The sequence below is a fragment of the Sorex fumeus genome, unplaced genomic scaffold, assembly GCF_029834395.1.
Source record: "Sorex fumeus unplaced genomic scaffold, SorFum_2.1 ptg000006l, whole genome shotgun sequence".
Taxonomy (NCBI): Eukaryota; Metazoa; Chordata; class Mammalia; order Eulipotyphla; family Soricidae; genus Sorex; species Sorex fumeus.
Genome location: NW_026606063.1, coordinates 38,050,029 through 38,070,576, shown reverse-complemented (window position 1 = coordinate 38,070,576; position 20,548 = coordinate 38,050,029). Strand labels below are relative to the sequence as shown.

General features: G+C 36.7%; 1 protein-coding gene across 1 annotated transcript in view; it reads left to right on the top strand.

The window, feature by feature from the left end:
• ALMS1 (ALMS1 centrosome and basal body associated protein) overlaps nt 1-11,600 on the top strand; it is an 89,817-nt gene extending 78,217 nt beyond the window's left edge. Inside the window, exons 5-6 of the mRNA XM_056122453.1 lie at nt 3,464-3,603; nt 11,511-11,600. Of these exons, the coding sequence (XP_055978428.1) occupies nt 3,464-3,603; nt 11,511-11,546 (176 nt within the window). The 3' untranslated portion in view covers nt 11,547-11,600. The remainder of the gene's footprint in view (nt 1-3,463; nt 3,604-11,510) is intronic.
• Nucleotides 11,601-20,548: the final 8,948 nt, after the last annotated feature.

The window sequence follows — 20,548 nt, the reverse complement described above, 5'->3', positions numbered from 1 at the left end:
GTTTCAGCTGTTCCTGGACTAGCTGACCAGGAGACCGGGAAACAAACAATCCCCTCTCGTTCCTATTCATACAGAAAGAAGACTGGTCATTTTGACGCACCGGAATTGCCAGCTCTTACTGAACAGTCTTCAAAAGTTAATCTTCCTGGACCAGCTGACCAGAAGACTGGGAAACAAACAATCCCCTCTCGTTCCTATTCACATAGAAAGAAGACTGGTCATTTTTACACACAGGAATTACCAGCTCTTACTGAACAATCTTCAAAAGTTACTCTTCCTGGACGAGCTGACCAAAAGACTGAGATACCTACAGAACCTCCTAGTTCTTACTTACATAAAGATAAAGTCAAGATTTCAACTCTGTTTTTACCGGATGACCACAAGACTGAGTTCTGCACAACTCCCTCTGGTTCCTATTTTCATAGAGAAGAGCCCAAAAATTTAACTGTGATTGAAGCAGATGACCAGAAGCATTCCTCAGAAGTCGTTCCTAAGTCTTACAGAGTAAAGCCCAGTGTTTCATTTCAACAGCAATTACCAGATAAGCAAAGTGGAGATACCGCAAAGATTTTAATTGTTCCTGGAACAACTGAAGTAAATTCAGGGATGCATAGAGACATACCAGATATTTTCTGTTCCCCAAAACTGCCAGGCAAACATCTAATTGAAGACACCATAAAGTTCTCAGGCGATACTGGGCAAGCTGATCGGGTTACTGGGTTATTGGCAGTTCCACGTGGTATTTATTCACATAGTGAGAAGCACAAACTTGTTTCAGACCATGTCCAGAAACTAATAGATAATTTGGATTCTTCTAATTCTAGTGTTTCAAGCAATATACCCTTAAGTTCTCAGGCTGATGATAGAATTGTATTAAGTAAGCCAGAAACTTCAGATTTTGAAGGTGTTGGCTCTGATGAAATCCAGGATTTGAATGGTGATTCCAGAACTCTTAAAGAGATTCGAACTCTTTTAATGGAGGCAGAAAATATCGCACTGAAACGATGTCATTTTCTTTCTCCCCTCGTTCCTTTCAGAGATGTTAGTGATATATCAATCATACAAGCTAAGAAGGTTGTTAGTTTCAAAGAACCTCCCTCAGCTGATGAATATATTGACGATGTGCCTCAGAGACAGCCATTCAGAGAGGAAAGCCCACGCAGCAAGAACATACAGAAGGATATTAGCACACAGACAAGTCACAAATGCCAGAGAGGCATTGAAAATTGGGAGCTTATTAGTTCAGCTACAGTTAGGAGTCCACGACAAGAAGCAGAAAGCAAAGCGAGAATGACTTTTGATGAAACCCTTAGGCGTTATAAATCAGCCAGATCTGTTAGGAGATCTGATCCTGACATATGTAGTAGAACCTTTGGGAGTCAAATTGTTATCCCTGTGGTGACTATCTTAAAAAATGATTCCAGTAGTGATGTAAGTTCCTGCTCGTGGGACAGTAATTCGTTGGAGTCAGTTTCTGATGTTTTTCTGAATTTCTTTCCATGTGCTTCTAAGACAAGTATGACAGATAGCAGAGAGGAAGAGGGTTTGTCAGAGAGTGATGATGGTGGTGGTAGCAGTGTAGATTCGTTGGCTGCACGTGTGAAAAGCCTTCTGAAATGTGAGTCCTCACTGAATCATGCTAAGCAAATACTAAGAAAAGCAGAGAAAGAAGAATGCCGAGTAAGAGCACGAGGTAGGAATGATGATGGTTACAGAGGCAGGTACAAGCTTGTAAATATTGTAATTTAACATAGTTTGATATGTCATTTGAAGTAGTTGGACTTCTAAATTTGTATTCCCTTAAATCTGTTAGATAATTAAATTTTAAAACTCAGCAGTCAAAAACAAGCCATTTTACCAGGAAGGTTACCAAGTCAGTGTGTGACTAGAGCTAGTTTGAATTTAGGTTCTAAGGAAATGTAGATCTTGATGACTGAGAGTATAGAGATAGCTTGGGTTTTTTAACTTCTAAACCTCTTGGGCCGGAGGGATAGTATAGTGGGCAGGGTGCTTGCTGTGTTCACAGTGGCTTGGGTTAGATCCCTGCCACCCCGAGCTTGCCAGAAGTGATGCCTGAGCACAGAGCCTGAATAAGTCTTCAGCACCTTGGAGTGTGACCCACAAACAAGCAACCTGATTCCCAAACTTCTCATATTTTCCTAACTCTTTTTCATTACATTATCCATATTTTGAAGCTTGGGCTAGGTAGTCCAAGGGTTAAGGCATTTGCCTTGAACAAACAAAAAAAGATAATGAAAAACCCAGTTTGCTTTGTTTTGTTTGTCTCATGATTTCTTAAAAAAATAAATGTGCTCTTTCTCATCCCCTTTTAAGTGGAAGTCTTGGAGTTGATTACAGATATTAGGAAAAAACTAACCACTGTATTTTATTCTAAAACTTAGCTTCTTTTTTTTGATGTACAATAGTTTTTTTTTTGGAAAATATGAGAGAGAAGAGGGAAACCCATAGTGTTAAAGGGATTACACACTCCAAATTGGGACATGGTGATTTCATAGTGGAATGTCTGAAAACTTAGAAGTATTTATATTTCTTTTATTCCTAATTGAGTTATATTTAAAAAATACTTTAACTATATAGGATACAAATTTTGGTGAGCAATTTAATGGCAGTTGAGGCCTAACTTGGATCTTTTCCCTTCAAATGAACTATCAGCATCATTCCACCTACACAGCATGTATATTTTGATTCTCAAAAAACCTCCCAAGTATTTTAAAACCTCAGCTCTATTGTAACAGTAACTGAACAAAAGCTGAGGGATGACAATGGGATTGTATTAGTTGAAAGGAAGATTAAGATAAAAATATGGAACACCTGGGGTTGGTAAGGCAGTACTGGGGTTAATTAAGGTTGCTTTGTGTGCAACTAATCCTAGTTTGGCTCTGCAGATGGAGCACCCCCCCCTCCACCCCCCCCCCCCCCAGCACTGTCAGGACTGATCCCTGAGCACAGAGCCAGAAGTAAACCCTGAGCGCTGCTGGGTGTGGCTTAGCCCTCCCTCCTCAAAAAAGATTCAACACCAAATTTAAAGAGACTTTTTTGAGAAATATTTAGGTAAGGGCTTTTAAAAAGTCATTTGGACGTTGTTACCCAGGAGACTTGGGGGGTGAAAGTGACCCACTACTCTCAGTGCTCAGCCTGCTGGTGTGGTGATGTGAGCCTAACAGTTGCATGCTCAGGCCCATCAGTGTGGGGTTGCTCAAGCACTGTGGTGCTGGGGCCACCACACCAGGGCTACACCCAGTGTGAACTATCACCCTCTTCTTAAAATTAGTCATTTTCATGAAATGAACCTTCAAGACGATCTTCTTGTAACTGAGAACGCATGTGCTAAAATTGTGGTAGGCATTAAATTATACACACATAGATTCATGTTCTTAGAATTATTAACAAATACTACCCTTGTACTATATTAATCACAAATGTGTCTTTGCTTTTTCTCCAGCCTGGAATTTGAAGTTTAATTTGGCTCGTGAGTATGAGTGTGGCTACTCCATTTCAGAATTAAATGAAGATGACAGAAAAAAAGTAGAAGAAATTAAAGAGAAGTTCTTTATTCATGGGAGAACAGCTGACTTGTCCAAGGTATAAAAGAAATCTAAAAATTAGAAGAATGTGAAAGATAAAGTGATAGAATTTGGAATTCTTATAAAGGCATTGATGATTCCAGTTGGTTTTTGCTAGCTTTTGATTGGTGTTAGGAGTCTTAATTCTTCAAAGATAAATATTTAAGGATTAGAGACTTTTTTTTGCCACACCCGTTAATGTTCAAGGGGCTCTGCACTCAGGAATCACTCCTGGCGGTACTTGAGGGACCATATGGAATGCCAGGGTTTGAACCCAGGTTAGCTGTGTGCACGGCAAGTGTTTTACAGCTGTACTATCTCTCCAACCCAGGGAATAGAGATTTTTGTAATTCATAAACAGTCAATTGGAAAACTTATTCTCTAAGGAAATAAAAGTAGATTTGTTTATAGGGTGCTAGTTAATTTTTCTTTTCTCTTGAGGATAATACCTTAAGATGCAAGTGAAGTCCAGAATATACATTTTTGCTATATATTCTCTGCTTAAGAACATGCAGTTGGAGGATACACACTCATAGTCCAAGCAGCATCACATTGCATTGAACACTACACTAGTTGAATACCCAAAATGGCCCCTTAGCCCTCCATTAAAAATTAGCAGCTATAATAGTTATAATCATGTCTATATAGATGACATCCCTCTTTCAGTGATTTTTGTTAGTTTCTAAACTAATTTCAGGAATACAGCTAAGCACCTCTGTGTATAAAATTTACCGTCTGCACCGTCAATGTTCCAGCACGATCTTACCACAAAAATGACCCCTTGTTTATCACCCATGTTGTCACAAATGTTTCTTGTGGTTTTGATTTGCTTCCCTCATAAGTGGTGATAAATCTTTTTGTTTTTAGTGACAGTAGTATTTCACTGAGTGTACTACAGTTACTTTATCTAGTCATCTATTGAAGAGCTTTTTAGTTTATTCCATGTTTTGGTCATTATAATTAATGCCTATGTGAATGTTAGATATAAACTTCCAAATTAACGTTTTTCATATCTTTAGATAAATGCTGAGAAGTATTGCTAGGTCATATAGTATATCTACTTTTATATATACATATATGTATATATATTTTAATTTTTATATTCTTAAGGACTCTCCATACCATTTACTATAAATGTTGCACTAACTTACATTTCTACCATGTATTAGGTTTCTTTTATTCTATATCCTCACCAGCATTTGTTGTTTCCATTCTTTGTAGTTTATCTTCAAAGGTGATGTCTCATTGTGTTTTGAATTAATCTCTAAAAATAAGTGATATTGAATTTTTTTTATATGTTTATACTAGGGTTACCTATATATCTATATGCATATTTTTAAATGTCATTCAGAGCTTTTGCTCATTTTCAACTAGGTTGCTTGCTTTTTATGAAATTACATGTTTTTTTTTTAAAGTTATCAACCTCATTGTAGGTGACTTTTAAAAAAAACAGTACTTAATTGCATTGCATTATGAACTATTCCATGCATAGAAAATAATATCATTGAAACATTTATAAAGAATAAAAAGGAGGAGTAATAGTTCTTATTGTCCATTAAGTTGGATAACTAAAACTTCAGGAAAATACTACTGAAGTTCTGTATGTCCCCTTCCTAGCCATACTTCTTTTAGTTCCTATTCATTCATGTGTTGGTTTTCTATTGTGTATGTTGCTGAACTCTGTAATAGAGGGAATAAGTGAATATTATAGTCTTCTAAGAATTTTAATCATCTTAGATTTTTCTATATAGATGTGCATATTTATTCATTCTTATTGCTCTACGGATTCTGTATTTTGAATTTTATTCTGCTTTATTCATTCTTTGTGTAAAGAATAAATCATTTGGTCTGTTATTAAGAGCAGTTATAAGGTACCAGAGTGATAGTGTAGAGCTCTTGCTTTGCATGCAACCAATTCCCGTTCAATCCCCAACACCAAAATGATCCTCTGAATACTACCAGGAGTAGTCTTGAGCACAGTACAATGTAGCCCATCTCCCCCCACAGCCCTTACCAAAAAAATAATGTCTAACTTATAGTGTTTTATGGTATGAGATAACACCTATTAAATGTTCAGTGGGGACATATTATCTTTTAATTGGCAACTATTATTATTAATCCTAAAAATCGATAGAGCTCATTATACCGTATGGCCTAATGTTATATAGTTTCTTAGAAACTATGTATTTGGTAACTATAGTCTAAATTAAGGATAAAATGTTTACCCAATTAGGATTTATATGGGAAAAGTCTAAAACTTTTAAAATAAGATTTTTCTTCACTAGGAATTCATTTTCCTATCATTGCACAATGCATAATATTTTAATTGGTTTTCTTTATTATTGAATGATAATGAAACATATCTTTACTATGATGTGTCCTTAGTAAACACACATTAGCCCCAACTATGCATAGTTTTAGGGTACTTTTTAAAACTTAAATATTTAATTTACTCTTAAAAATTCTCTAGAGCTGGAGAGCTAGTACAGTGGATGAAAACTCACCTTGCATGCCACTCACTGGGTTCTGTATCCAGTGCCACATGGATTCCCCTAACTACTAGCAGGAGTGGTCCAGAGCACAGAGCCAGGAGTAATTGCCAAACACAGTCAGGTGTATCCCTCAAAAAGCATAACTTTATATAGGCATCTAACATTGTGTGAACATAGTTTCTCTATGATTAGACATTTTTTATTTCACGAATTATTGATTGCCCAATATATGCCATTCACTGGGCTGATTGCTGAGATATATCATTGCATAAAATACACAATTTTATTTCCTCTTGATACTACATTCAAATGAAAGGGTACAGAAAGAATCAAATAAGTAAAATATTCAAGAGGCTAGTTGTTTGGGTGTTTAGGGGGAAAATGAGAAGTTAGATATGGAATGATCTGAGAAGGGGATATTAGATTAAATGTCAGAAGATGATGTTGATAGTGTAAACTATTGGTTCGCGATAGCAAGAACACTGCAGAAAGAAATAGCCCACATGAAGTCATTGATGTCAAGTGAAAGGTATTTTTTTAATTTTCTTTTTCTTTTTTTCCTTTTCCTTTTTCTCTTTTTTCCCTTCTTCTTTTTCTTTTCTTTTTGTCTTTGTTAGGAATTAAACCCAGGGCCTTATACATGCAGAATAGAGCTATATCCACCAACCCTATGATTATTACTTGCAAGACTGTATGAAAGCCAATTTGGGTAGAAAAGCTAAGAGAAAATACATGGTCACTGAGGGCATTGGTTCCTTAAAAGGGATAGTAAATGCCTCCAGAGGTTTATTTTGGAAGTTTATATGTATTTGCTCGAGCGGGCCCAGTAACGTCTCCATTGGAGACTTTGTTGTTACTGTGTCTGGCATATCGAATACTCCCCCCATTTCTGTTTAGCAGTTAAAGTAACTAAGGACTGCTTTTGACTTGTAGTAGATAGGAGATAGAAACTGGATAGTTTCATACAATGAAGGATTATCCTTTGTTACATAAGATTTTTTAATATCCCTGTAAATATTCATGTGAAAAATCTGTTTTTATTTAATACTTAATTTCATTATCATGTTAGTTTCTAAGTTCTTTCTGTATGTAACTATTTTCTGTCTCCTTGTCTTTTATGATTTTGCCATTTTTCTTTATTTAAGTCACCATGATTTAACAATGATAGGGTGTCATGCATACACCATTGAAACACTACACCCCCCCCCAATTTCTGTTTCCCTTCACAGTCATCTCTCTGTTCCCTCCTCTCCCCTCCCATTGAGACACCTCACCCCACTGTGATAGGCTCAGTTCTGTAGGTCAGTTAACAGGTTATGTTGCGTTAGGTCATTGGTTATTCCCTTCCTATGCTTCTTTATAGCCCACATATGAGAGAGGTTTATTGATAAAAAAGAAAATAGAGATGGAAATTATACCACATAAAAAGAGCTTTAAGATTATCTTTAGTGATAGCAGCAAAACATTATTGAGAGGTAATAACTTTTTACATTTACAAGAACTGTATTGGAGAATATTAAAATTTCTATTGAAAGATAAAAGATCTTAGTAAACGGAGACATATGAAGACCATTCTGCTGACATAAACTGCTTTAAGAAATAAAAACAAGATTTAAAAAAAATTTGATTGTGCTTAAATATATATAAAATATATAAAATATATTTTATTCACTTGTCACTGTCCTCCTGTTGTTCATCGATTTGCTCGAGTGGGCCCAGTAACGTCTCCATTGGAGACTTTGTTGTTACTGTGTTTGGCATATCGAATACATCACAGGTAGCTTGCCAGGCTCTGCCATGCGGGCGAGATACTCTCGGTAGCTTGCCGGGCTCTCTGAGAGGGGCGGAGGAATCGAACTCGGGTCGGCCATGTTGGCCGCTTTGCAAGGCTAACGCCTTACCCCTGTGCTATTGCTCCAGCCCATAAAATATACATTATCTAGTTTTTAGTTTGTGATTTAATGCATTCTGTTTCCCAATCATTACCCACCTTTTATCATCTGAACTTTTCTCATAAAACTGAAATTTTATAAACATTAAATACAAGCTCCCCATTCCTTCCTCTTAGCTCCTTGCACTCACCCTTCTGCTTTTTGTCTCTGTCACTTTAAGTACTTCATGTGAGTTGAGATATATAGTATTTGTACTTGGCTTATTTTATTTAGCATAATTCAGCAAAAATACATAAGCATTTCCTGAAGATTCATCCATGTTGTGGCACATGGAACTATGAAAATAGTCATTGAGTTTTAAAAAGGCAAACTAGCAATGAAAAAATATTTCAGACTATGTTTATAAGGAGTTAATATTTAAAATGCATAAGAACCCCCTAAACTATGATAGCAGAGAACAATCTAATTTTAAATTTTAATACTCTTTTAGAGTTATCTTCCTTTTTCATGACGTGACTTTGTATTTTCAGCCTAGTCTTCTTTCTCCAAAGAAGATACATAGTTGGTCAAAAATTTCATGAAGACAACACTTATTATCACTAATCATCAGGGAAATGCAAATAAAAACACATCCGATTAGTTTACAGGGTGGGCGGGGGGAGAGGGAGAGAGAGAGAGAGGGAGGGAGGAGAGAAAGAGAAGAAAAATTTGAACCCTTGGCATAGTATTTTAAGAAATGTAAAATATGCCTACAGTTCAAGTAGTTTTGACTACGACATCACATACTTCTGGTTTAGGTAACTAGTGACAGAGGATACGGTTGTTTTCTTTTTAATTTTAGTTACCTTTGTATATGATGCTGCAGATGAATACAAATATTGGTAATTATGGTTGAAAGGATAGTACAGGGATGAAGCTACTTTCCTTGCCTGTGGCAGTCCTGGTTTGAACCCTGGCTTCATTGACCTACCTACCAGCCTTGTTGGCCGAGAATCATTGTCCCCATGACCCTTTGAGCATTGCTTGCGAAGAAATCATCCTGCTCCCCATCCAATACACACATTTACAAAAAAAAAAATTGATGAATATTGCACCCTGACAAGCAGGACTGATGTAGGGACTTTTGTTTTACCCAATTCAAATGTTTCCTAGGACTTAGGGAATTTCTTATCAGTTTTTGTCAAAAATATTGAAAGGGACAAAGTATCAGGATAAACAGTAGGCAGCATGGAAAGCTTGGGAATGAAATAGTTGAGCAAGGAGGAGACATACTAGAGAATCAGAACTTCTGAAATCTATATAGAGCCAGAGAAATAGCTCAGTAGGCTGAGCCTAGGCTTTATTTACAAGAGGCCTGGGTTTGATCTCTGGCATCATGTGGTACCCAGCACAGAGCCTGAGTATATCACTGGGTGTGGCTTCAAAAAAAAATCAAAGTAACACAAAGTTTGTATATGCTAGGAAATTGAGAAGGCATCTGCATGCACTGAGCTGGATTTATTTCCAATAAAAGTGCCAAGAAGACCCTAGTTTCACCTCTGGCTGAACTTGAAGATGTTGTGTTGCAATAACTTGGAGTGACACTAAAGCAGTGTTATATTTCCTGGTTAAGTGGACATGTTTCAAATAGAAACAGGCTGCAGTATGGCATCGAGAAACTCCAGGTAGTGAGGGGAATCCTATCAAGAGTTACCAAGCTATCATATTTAATATTTAATTTTCAGCATATCATTAACTACTGAGAATATAGTCATTTTCATAACAAAGTTAGGGCGCTGTAGTGTTAGCACAGTTGGTAGGGCATTTGCCTTGCATGTGGCCAACCCAGGTTCAATCATGACATCCTTTATGGTTCCCTAAGCACTGCCAGGTGTAATTCCTGAGTGCAGAGCCAGGCATAACCTCAGAGCATCACTGGGTGTGATCCCCAAAACAGTTCCCCCTGAAAAAAGTATTTGAAAAAAGAAATAACAAAGGTATGCAAAGAAGCCTTGGAGTTACACTTACTAGAAAAGATTCTAGATCAGCTCTTAAATATTCTCAGTACACTAAAGGAAATTATGTATTGAAGAACTAAAGAAAATAAAGAATGTCTTATTAAATAGAGGTGTAAAAAGGGAGATAGAAATTATAAAAAGGATCCATATTTTAAACTGGAGAGAAAAGTTGCCAAAATGAAAAACGTATTAGATTTCAACCAGCAGATTGAAAGAGGCAAAATGAAGAATCAATTAACATGAAGATAGGTCACTTGAAATAACTACTTTGAGGGATCAGGAAGAAAAAAAATGAAGGAAAATTACCAGAGCTCTGATACACTACCATACTTAACAATATATGTAATATAGAAGGCCCAAGGGAAAATAAATGAAAGTGACAAATAGTTTTTTAAATAAATATTGAAAACCTCTCAGAATTGATCTAAAACATGTACTTAAATATCATGTACTTAAATATTTAAAAATGTACTTAAATATCAAGGAGCTATGCAGGAAAGCATTCCATGTGGTAACACCTTCAGGTCAGATTGCCAAAAATCAGAAAGGTATCCTTGAAAGCAGCAATAGAGACTGTCCTTTTTAAAAATTAAAAAAACAAAAAAATCGTAGTGAAACAGGTAACCTTTTATTGAAATTTACTTAGAGATGGAAGGAGAGAAAAAGAGGAAGTTCTCAAGTGAGAACATGGCCTTTTTGCAAGTGGAAATAAGCAACAAGAGAGACTAGCATGTGAGATAAGTGTTCAAAAGAGAACACCAGTTTAAAGAGCAAACCGAGGCTGACTGTTTGTCAATAAGAATGCCAGAATTCCATATTTGGCAAAATTGTCTTTTAAAATGTGTGAGAATTTAAGACCAAATAGATGTAAGCATAGGGAATTTACATGCAAATTGTGTTTTAAAAAAGGTACACGAAGTTATTTAGATAAAATAAAAGGGCATTAGACTAACAGGAAGCCATACAAAGGAAAAACAAAGAACAGTTACTATGTCAAGTCTACTAGAACAATTAAATTTTTAAATGGAAAATCAGAAGTCTTGGCAAGGGTATGGAGAAGTTGAAACACTTGCATTTCTAATGGGAATGTAAAATAGTTTTTGTGCTATAGCAAAGTTTCTGGTTTCTAAAAAAGCCCAGGCACAGAATTAAAACCAAATCATGTAGAATATTTAATAATAATGTGACTACGGAAGTTTGGTGCTTGGGCTTGTAGTGTTTGTGCTTGGTCCTGGGGTGCTTGGAGGCCACCAGGGTAATTCTCAAGGTGTTATTAAAGGGCATGCTATGCCAAACTTTAACTTGGTCTCAAAACTGTAGACAATGTGTTCTACCAGAAACATTTGAAAATAACTGGGTACTTATTGATAAGTTGAAATTACTTTGACTTTTTTTTTTAAAAAAAACATAGCTTTGAGAGCCTAAAATGTAAAACTATGAACAATTTAATAAATTACTCTTGCCAAGTAATTTTGTGGTAATTTTTTTCTTTTTCTTTTCCTTTTTGTGTGCGTGTTTTTTGGCGGTGCCGGGGATCGAATCCAGGGCCTCACACATACAAGGCAAGTGCTCTACTTCTGAGCTACATCCCCGGCCCCATATTAAAGCATTTTATTCCATAATTATGATTTTGAAGTAAGTTTTGCATGAAACAGTAGTCCATATTTTATTTCTTTATTACGTAATGCACACATGTGTATGCCGTACTTATGTGGTTGAATTATTTTCTGGGTTATCATATACAGTCTCTGACAAATGCTGTTAATCTGAGCACTGAGAAAACTTGATAGAGCTCAAGCTTATTTGAAGAGAGAATTTTAATTGAAAAGTAGTCTGTGGAAATTAGTAAAGAATATACATGGGTTAAGCAGTACTTTTGTTAATATTTTATCTCAGTACAACTTACATGGTTAAGATTACTTAAAGTATATAATTTCAGGGCCAGAACACTAGTACAGTGGGTAGGGTGCTTGCCCTTGCACATGACTGACCCAGGGTTAGATCTCTGATACCCCATATGGTCACCCAAGATCTTAAGGAGAAACCCTTGAACTCAGAGCCAGTAGTAATTGCTGAGTATCACTAGGTATGGACCAAGCCCTCATCCCCCTGCAGCAAAGAACATATATAATTTGGTGATTTGAACACTTGCAGAATTATTTAGTAACATAGTTCTGTTAGTTTTTAGTTCTGTTGGTTTTTCATATAAAACCTTGTGTTTTAAAGGTCTAAATTTTTTTTACGGTCATTATAGTAACATGTTTAGGGTGACGTTTTAGAATGAAAGGTTTTGATGTACCATTCACCTCCACCTAACTTCTCATACCCTTCATCAATATTTTTATATAGTGACCTAATTTTAGAACAGGTTTATCTTTCTTTCTTTCAGCACCAATTCCCCTAGACTTAGGCAACCGTTAATACATGGCTGCCTGCTTGGAAATTTCCTGTTGATGGAATCGTTAAATTTTAAGTTTGCATGATTATCTTCAAGATTAATCCATGTTGTGTAATATGACGAATCAGTATGTTATTGTGACAACATTTCATTGTATGGCTGTATCATTTTTATCCATTCATTAGTTGGTCAAAAATTTTTCCCCATTCTGGTACTTATAAATATTGCTACATGAATTTAAGTATGCAAAATTTTTTTCGTTTTGTTTTGGTTTTGTTTTTTTTGCTTTTTGGATCACACCCAGTGATGCTCAAGGGTTATTCCTGTCTCTGCACTCAGAAATTACCCTCGGCAATACTTGGGGGACCAGAAGGGATGCCAGGATTGAACCCAGGTTGGTCGTGTGCAAGGCAAGCATCCTACCTGCTCCAGTATACAAGTTTTTGAGTGGACATGTTTTTATTTCTCTAGGTATGAATCTGTGAATGGAATTCCCAGGTCATATATTAACTCTTATATTTTATATTTTAAGGGGCTGCTAATCTGTTTTCTAAAGTAACGATACCATTTTGCATACCCACTGATAATTAATAGGTAGTTCGGTTTATTCACATCCTTTCCAGTATTTATTTTCTTATTGACTTTTGCTATTCTAATGGATGAGCAGTAATACTCATCCAGTACTCATCTAATGGATGAGCAGTTTTTAAATCATATATTTCTCTGATGATTGATGAGTTTGAGCATCTTTTCATGTACTTGCCCTTTAAAAAATTTGCCTGTTCACTTGTAAGAGTTGTTTCTTCTGAGCTATAGCAGTAGTTATTTGTGTGTTCTGAATATTACCAGATTATGATTTTCTAATATTTTCCTTTGGAGTATGCATTTTCGCTTTCTTGAAACTTAGCAAAAAACTAGGGTACAAGCTATTTTGCTAAAAATCTTACTGCTTATGTAGGATTGTTTTGTATCTTATGTAAAGAATTCAAGAAATGACAAAGATTTATTATTTATTAAAGAGATTTAGTTTTTATATTTTTAGTATTATTTTGAGGCCATCAGAAAATTTTTAATTTTTAAAATTCTAGTAAAATATTACATAACAAAAGTTAACACATTAATCATATGTAAATGTGTATTTTTAACTATATTCTTATTGTTTTACAACCAGTTTTCTAAAACTTTAAAAATTGAAATTTGATATTGACAGCTTTCTTTTACTCTCCTCTTGAACCTCTGGAAACCATCACTCTGTTTTCAGTTTCTATGAATTTGATTTTTTTAGGTTCTTTAGAGAAGTGGGATTTTAATGTTACTTTTTTTTCCCCCTGGTGGGCATATTTAAAAGGCATAGGTTATCAAGGTTCATTCATGTTGTAGCTTGTCTGTTTCCTTCCCCTTTTTTAAGGTATATTTTGTTTTTATAATGGTTACTTATGAGCCTAAGATACACCTTTTTGATTTGTGTTTTTTTGAAGGTTATTGTTAAATATTATCTCATGTACATGTTGACCAATTGTATCTATTCTTTGGAGAAGTTTCTATCCAGGTTCCTTATCCACTTTTTTCCTGCCATGTGGGGGCCATATCTGGCAGTGTTTAGAAGCTCTGTTCTGAGCTAGAAATTAAATCCAGACCTTGCATGTGCAAGGCATGAGCTTTACTAAAACCACATCTCTGGCCCTTTTAAATCCAAGCAAATAAATAATAGGAATTATAAAATTATATAATATAATAATTATATAATTATAAAATTATAAAATTTGGGCTGGAGAGATAGCACAGCGGGTAGGGCGTTCGCCTTACACGCGGCCAACATGGCCGACCCGAGTTCGATTCCTCCGCCCCTCTCGGAGAGCCCGGCAAGCTACCGAGAGTATTCGATATGCCAGACACAGTAACAACAAAGTCTCCAATGGAGACGTTACTGGGCCCGCTCGAGCAAATCGACGATCAACGGGAGGGCCTTTACCTTTACCTTTACCATTGATATCCTATTTGATATTTTATTATATTTTAGGTGGCATTTTACTACTGACCTCTCTGTAAAATGCCAAAATTTGAGCAAAATGGAACCTTCTAAGTTACAACACTGCTCAACACAATAAGCTATTCTAGAATCATGGTGCCCTACCCACAGTACTCCCACTCCAATGTAGAATACGGAATATATTTAAAAGTTTCAGTAAAACAAAGAATACTCGGATATCAAACGACTATCAGTAAAACAAAGAATACTCGAAATTTCTATTTATGGTACTAATTATAACTTGGAAGAACCATTTATTTTTTTTTCTCTTTTTTCTTTTTGGGTCACACCTAGCAATGCTCAGGGGTTACTCCTAGCTCTGCACTCAGGAATCACTCCTGGCGGTTCTTGGGGGACCATATGGGATGCTGAGGATCGAACCTGGGTCAGCCGCGTGCAGGGCAGATGCCCTACCTGCTGTACTATTGCTCCGGCCCCTCTTGTTTCTCTTAATGATAAAATATTAGGATGTAGATCATGTTTTGTGTCACAGAGACCCTAAAATACAGTGTTGCAAATAAGGTAGGCTTTTCTGATTTTTAAAACTTATCTTTGGTTTTGTACAGTACAACATAATATTGTACATTATGAATATTATTTTTCTTGTACGTCAGAGCCTGTCAGGCAAGTTCTCTAGGCTGATTGGGAAGTTGAGCTGTCCCTACAAATGATTTTCACAAGGCTCTTCTAGATACCACCATTTTTAACTAGGAAAAGTAACAAATGGGGAAAAAAGTAGTTGTGAGGGTGCTCGGGAGGGGAAGATAGAAGTCAGAAACTTGATCTTTTAAGTACAGGAAGCTGAAGCTGTACTTACTGCTTTTGCTCATATCTGATTGGCTTAAACCTAGTCATATGGTCATAATAGCTGCAAAAGTAACTGAAACTGTCTCTAACTTGGTGACCTGAGATCAGCAAAAACTTGGGATAATGGATCATCTCTGTTATTAACATGCGTAAGGTGAGAATACTGTGGGACAATAACAGTCTTTACTTTTCATTATTTCAGTGAAAAATTTTTAGAAGAAATTAACTGGTTTAACGAGCCAGGAACAAGCCAATTCTACAGTTTACTGTCTTATTATTGTGCTCGCCTATTTTATTGTAAAAGATCAGCATGACCTTCCAGGTTAAACATTAGACTAAATAAAGCTGATTTTTATATAACTGTTTGAAGTACTTCAAGTAAGAACTTGTTTATGTCTTCTAGAGTTTACAGAGTTCACGGGAAGTAGGATGTAAGCCAGAAGCTGTTTGTAGTCATATAATAATTGAGAGTCATGAAAAAGGATGTTTTAGTACAGTGACTGCTGAACAACCACAACTGGACACTGACCCCTGTGCTCTCAGATTTGCTGAGCCCTCAGAAGTTATCAGAGGACAACAGAGCCCATCATGGAGAACAAGGCATATCAACCTTTGCAGATCACTAGACCAAAACAACTCCAATTTCAACGTTTGGAATTCCTTGCAGTTTCCAGGTCATTCCCCATTTCAGAACTTTACAGCTGATGACTTCAAAATGAGCAAGGGTCTTCAAATGTCATTCCATGAAAATATGAATCCTTGGCTGTTAGAATTAGAGGAACCTGAATGTGTGCTCCCTGAAGAAATCGATTGTCATTCTTCACAAATGCTGCTCCCAGAACCCATGAAACAGGTTACTACCTCCATAACTTTCGCATCCCACCAACATTCTGCCTGCTTTTCGGATTCCTCTGTTTTAAACGTTGATGTTGCCGAAGGTAGTCAGTGTGCTGGAACATCTTGGGGGTTGTTGAATTCTCATTTTATGGAAGATCAAAGTCCTCCTAGAGATACAAAACAGCAAACCTTGTCCCCTTCATTGTATAAAATCATTGGTCATTCACCAGATAAAACTGTGACTATTTTGGAAGATAGTGGTGGGCAAAATAAAAAATTACTTGCTGAACATTTTTACCAAGAAGAAAAACTCAGTGAGAAATCAGATTTCAAATGCAGTCCTTCTGACCCCCATATCCATGCACATTATAGCAAAAATAAAGAAGTTCATTTTTCTGAAAACCCTACCCTCATTAGAATGGGTAGTCCACTAGCAGCCAAAGAGAAGACTGTAACTGTAACTCCAGATCTTCCTTCACACATTTTTCTTGAACAACGAGAACTCTTTGAACAATATACAACCCCACGTCCAGATTCTGCACGAAAACAGCATTCTCTCCCTCCTCAACACCAGAATTATATCGTTCCAGATCTCACTGGTCATGCTTCTCTTGAAAAAGAAGAGAAAAATAGAGCTCCACATACAGATCATCACATGAGAGACCAGTCTCCCTTTATGCAAAGCCAGGATTGTAAAACTTCAAACACTCCTCATTCCATTTTTCTTGAACAGCGTAAGCTCTTTGAAAAAAGCAAAATCCCAGATGTAGAGTGCAGAGTGAGAAAAGATCATCCCTCTCCTCCTCAAGTTCAGGAATATGTAGTAGAAAAGAAAAATCAACATAAGTCAAAATCACAGGTTTCTAATAGGATAAATGTTGAAGCCGGCAAGGATAATGCAGTCCCCCAGGCCAAATCAAATCAGTTTACATTAGTAACATCTACACCTACTCCACCTTTAAATAGAAAAGCACTTTCTTGTGTTCGTATAACCCTCGGTCCTAAGACTTCTCCCAAGTTGGATAGTGGAACCTTAGATAAATCTTTTCAGTCATCGGATTCTGCTTCTAAAACAAGGATGAATCATGATTTTAACTCTGACCTACAAATGGTATCTTCAAAGTCACTGGAACCAACCTCCAAATTATTAATCAGTAAACCTAAAGCACAGGATCAAGAAACTTCAGGTTTTATAAAACCTCCATCAGATGTAAAAGTTGCACAGGCTCCTCTTCCAGAGAATAATCTTGTTACTCAGGACTTGAAAACCAAACCTTTGCAGAATAGTCAGATAGTAACCTCAAGGCAAACACAAGTGAACATCTCAGATTTGGAAGGATATCATAATTCAGACGGAGCTCCGTTACCAGTATCAGCAGATCGGTAAGTCTCATTATGATAACAAGCAAACTGATGGTAATTGTGATGAATTTTAAAGTTAAGTACATAAAAATTTTGGGGAGAAAACATGCACTCTGTCTGTTCTCTTTTCTCTCTTTTCTCTCCCATCCCCTATCAATTGTTCTATAACTTAGTATCTTGAAGAGTAACAAATAAAGCAGTAACTAGTATCTCAGTGTTTATGTAGGCCCAAACTCCATGTGTGAATTAGCTGGGAGCTTCTGGCTTAGGGTGTCCCACACGGTTGCAAACAAATTATTAGCTGCAGTGGTGGTCTCATCTAAAGATTTGTTGTAGATGTGCTTTCCAAGTTCATTTACATGGTTTTTGGTTAGAGGCATCAGTTTCCTTCATTAGCTGCATAAGTTTCCTCCAAAGACAGCAAGTAAGAGAACTGAACATAAGGATACCCAAAGACAGTTGTTTTGTAACAGAACCTTGTAGTTGAATCTTAGCACCTCTGCCACATTCTAAGAAAAGTAAGTACTTTTCTTAGAAAGTGAATACCCAGACTCCTCAGTGTATCGACCTTCCTCCTTCAGCACCCCTTCCTTCCACACCTCCACCCCTCGACTCAGTTGTATGGTTCTGTGATACTTTGAAGAGAATTGGTAAATTACAGAAGAGCAGGGAAAAATCCCTCAGTTTGTCTTTGATATCTAAAATCTAGATTAAGCCTATGAATTGTGAATCCATAGTCCTCCCATTTGGCTTTGTCAATTATCTGAAGACTAGATTAAGGTTTTGGATTGTGGATACATCTGATCAAGAAGAACATGTTGTTTTGATACTTTATTCATTATGTTTTAACTTTGGTCACTTGGTTAAAGTGTTTACCAAGATTATCTACTATAAAGTTTTTCCTTTTCTACTAGACTACAAATATAATTTTTCTTCTTAAATTTTAAGTAGAAATTTTAATATCCATCAGTGGATCTTGCTGCCAGTAGTAGTTACCATTGTACTATTTTATGGAACTTTGTAATTCTTTTTCTTCCATGGAATTCTGTAAATAAGAACTCATTTATTATCATCCTAGTTATTCCATATTGAACCCTCAACATAGATTCAAGACTGTATTTCATGTTTTGGATTATCATTCAGTACTACTCAAATTCCAGTTGTAGCCATAGAGAGTTTTTTATTTCCATTTTTTTGTTGTTGTTGTTTTATTTTCTATTCATTCCTGTCACTGCCCCAGCCCTGTAAGCAACAGTTTCCATAAAAATCCTTATATCTTTGAGGGAGAGAATAGTATTTTTAGATTTATTTTCTGTTTTTTGAAGAAAAATAATATATTGTATATTAATCTATGCAGTAACATAATACGTAAATTTAAGGTTTACAAAGTGGTTTTGGTATACTACTTACTGTAAAATAATTAGCATTAGCCAACACCTCCATTGTGTTACATAATTACTTTTTTGTAATGGAAACATTTAAGAGTTAATCTCTTAAACAACTTTCAAGCATATGTTATTCTAATCTATCACCCTAATGTTATACATTGCATAGCCAGGACATTGTCATTTTCTTTTCTTTTCTTTTCTTTTCTTTTCTTTTCTTTTCTTTTCTTTTCTTTTCAATGTAGGAGTACTGCTATTTATTCAGCCACTAGATTAGCTGATTGAATTGGGCATGAACTCCACCTTACTTTTCTTTTTTCATTTTTTTATAATTTTATTTATTGAATCACCATGAGAGCAGTTACAAAGCTTTCGGGTCTAAGTCTCGGTCATACAATGAAACACCCGTACCTTCACCAGTGCCCATTCTCCACCACCAAAAACCCCAGTATACCCCCATCCCACACCCTCCCCTTACCTGTGGGGCAGATGATTTCCATATTACTCTCTCTCTACTTTGATACTGCAGGGACCAGACGCACTTCTGTCAAAAGCTGCTGGGTTTCTAGATTTGTTTCTGAATCTCTGGGATTATGGCCATTAAGCAGCTTAATCAGGAGCCAAAGAGGCCGTTTGTGGGTGGTGACTCAGGGTCTCGTTGGGTTGGGGAGAGTCGGCTCCACCCCCATGTGGTGAGGCCCCGTGTGTCTCGTCACTGCAGGCCCAAACTTGACTGTCCAGTGGCCTCTGGAGGATGGTGGTCACCGGGCTGCCAGGGGAACAGGCCAATGCACAAAACCTATTCCCACCTGGAGTGGCCCAGCGCCAGAAGCCTACTGCAGGAACAGGACACATTTCTGCCAAAAGCCTTTGGGTTCTGAGATTCGTTTCTGAGACTCTGGGATCATGGCCATTAAGCCGTTCGATCAGGGACCAGAGAGGCCATGCCTCCAATTACATAGCTGAGTCGGAGGTGATTTGTGGGTGTGTCTCCCACATACCTAACTTTTGGCCATTTACTTTCTTGGTAAACTTTGCCCCAAGTTGTTGGGGACTGGCCAGAGGCACAGCAGCAATTTTGGGGTATCTGGAAGTCTGAAGGTGCCATCAGGCTGCTGATGCACTTGCCTCACAGGAGGCATTGTTATTTTCTAATTGCAAGTTTGTCCCTTCCCACTTTCTTCCCCTTTATGAGCATCTCATATTCACCATTCTAGAACTGTTTCCAAGATTTTGACATTTTCAGATTCAACATACAAATGGTATCTTGCATTTTTTTCTCTCTTTGTTTATTTTTGTTTTGGGATTTGGGGCCATATCCAGAGGTAATCTTGGCTCTATTTAAGAGTGACCTTGATTGGTGCTCAAAGGACCATATGAGGGGCCAGAGATTTGAACCAGATTCCCAGCTGCCACACCTCATGCTAGGCAAATGCCTTACATCCTGTATTGTCTTTTCTCTGTGATAGTCTACAATATTTATCATTTTCTGTCTAACTTAATTTCACTTAGAGTAAAACTGAAGGTTCATCTGTGTTGTTGCAAATGACCGGTTTTTTTTTTCTTCCTTCTTATGTATGAGTAATGGTCCTTCACTTTGAATGTATGTGGGGTTATTTCTGGGTTCTATTCTGTTTATACTGAGTTATAGATCTACTTTTATGCCAGTCGCATGCTGTTTTGATTACTATAGTTTTGCAATGTAATTTAAATTAGGAAGTATCTATTTTTCCTTTATGAAACAGTTTTCTTAGAGCCAGAGATA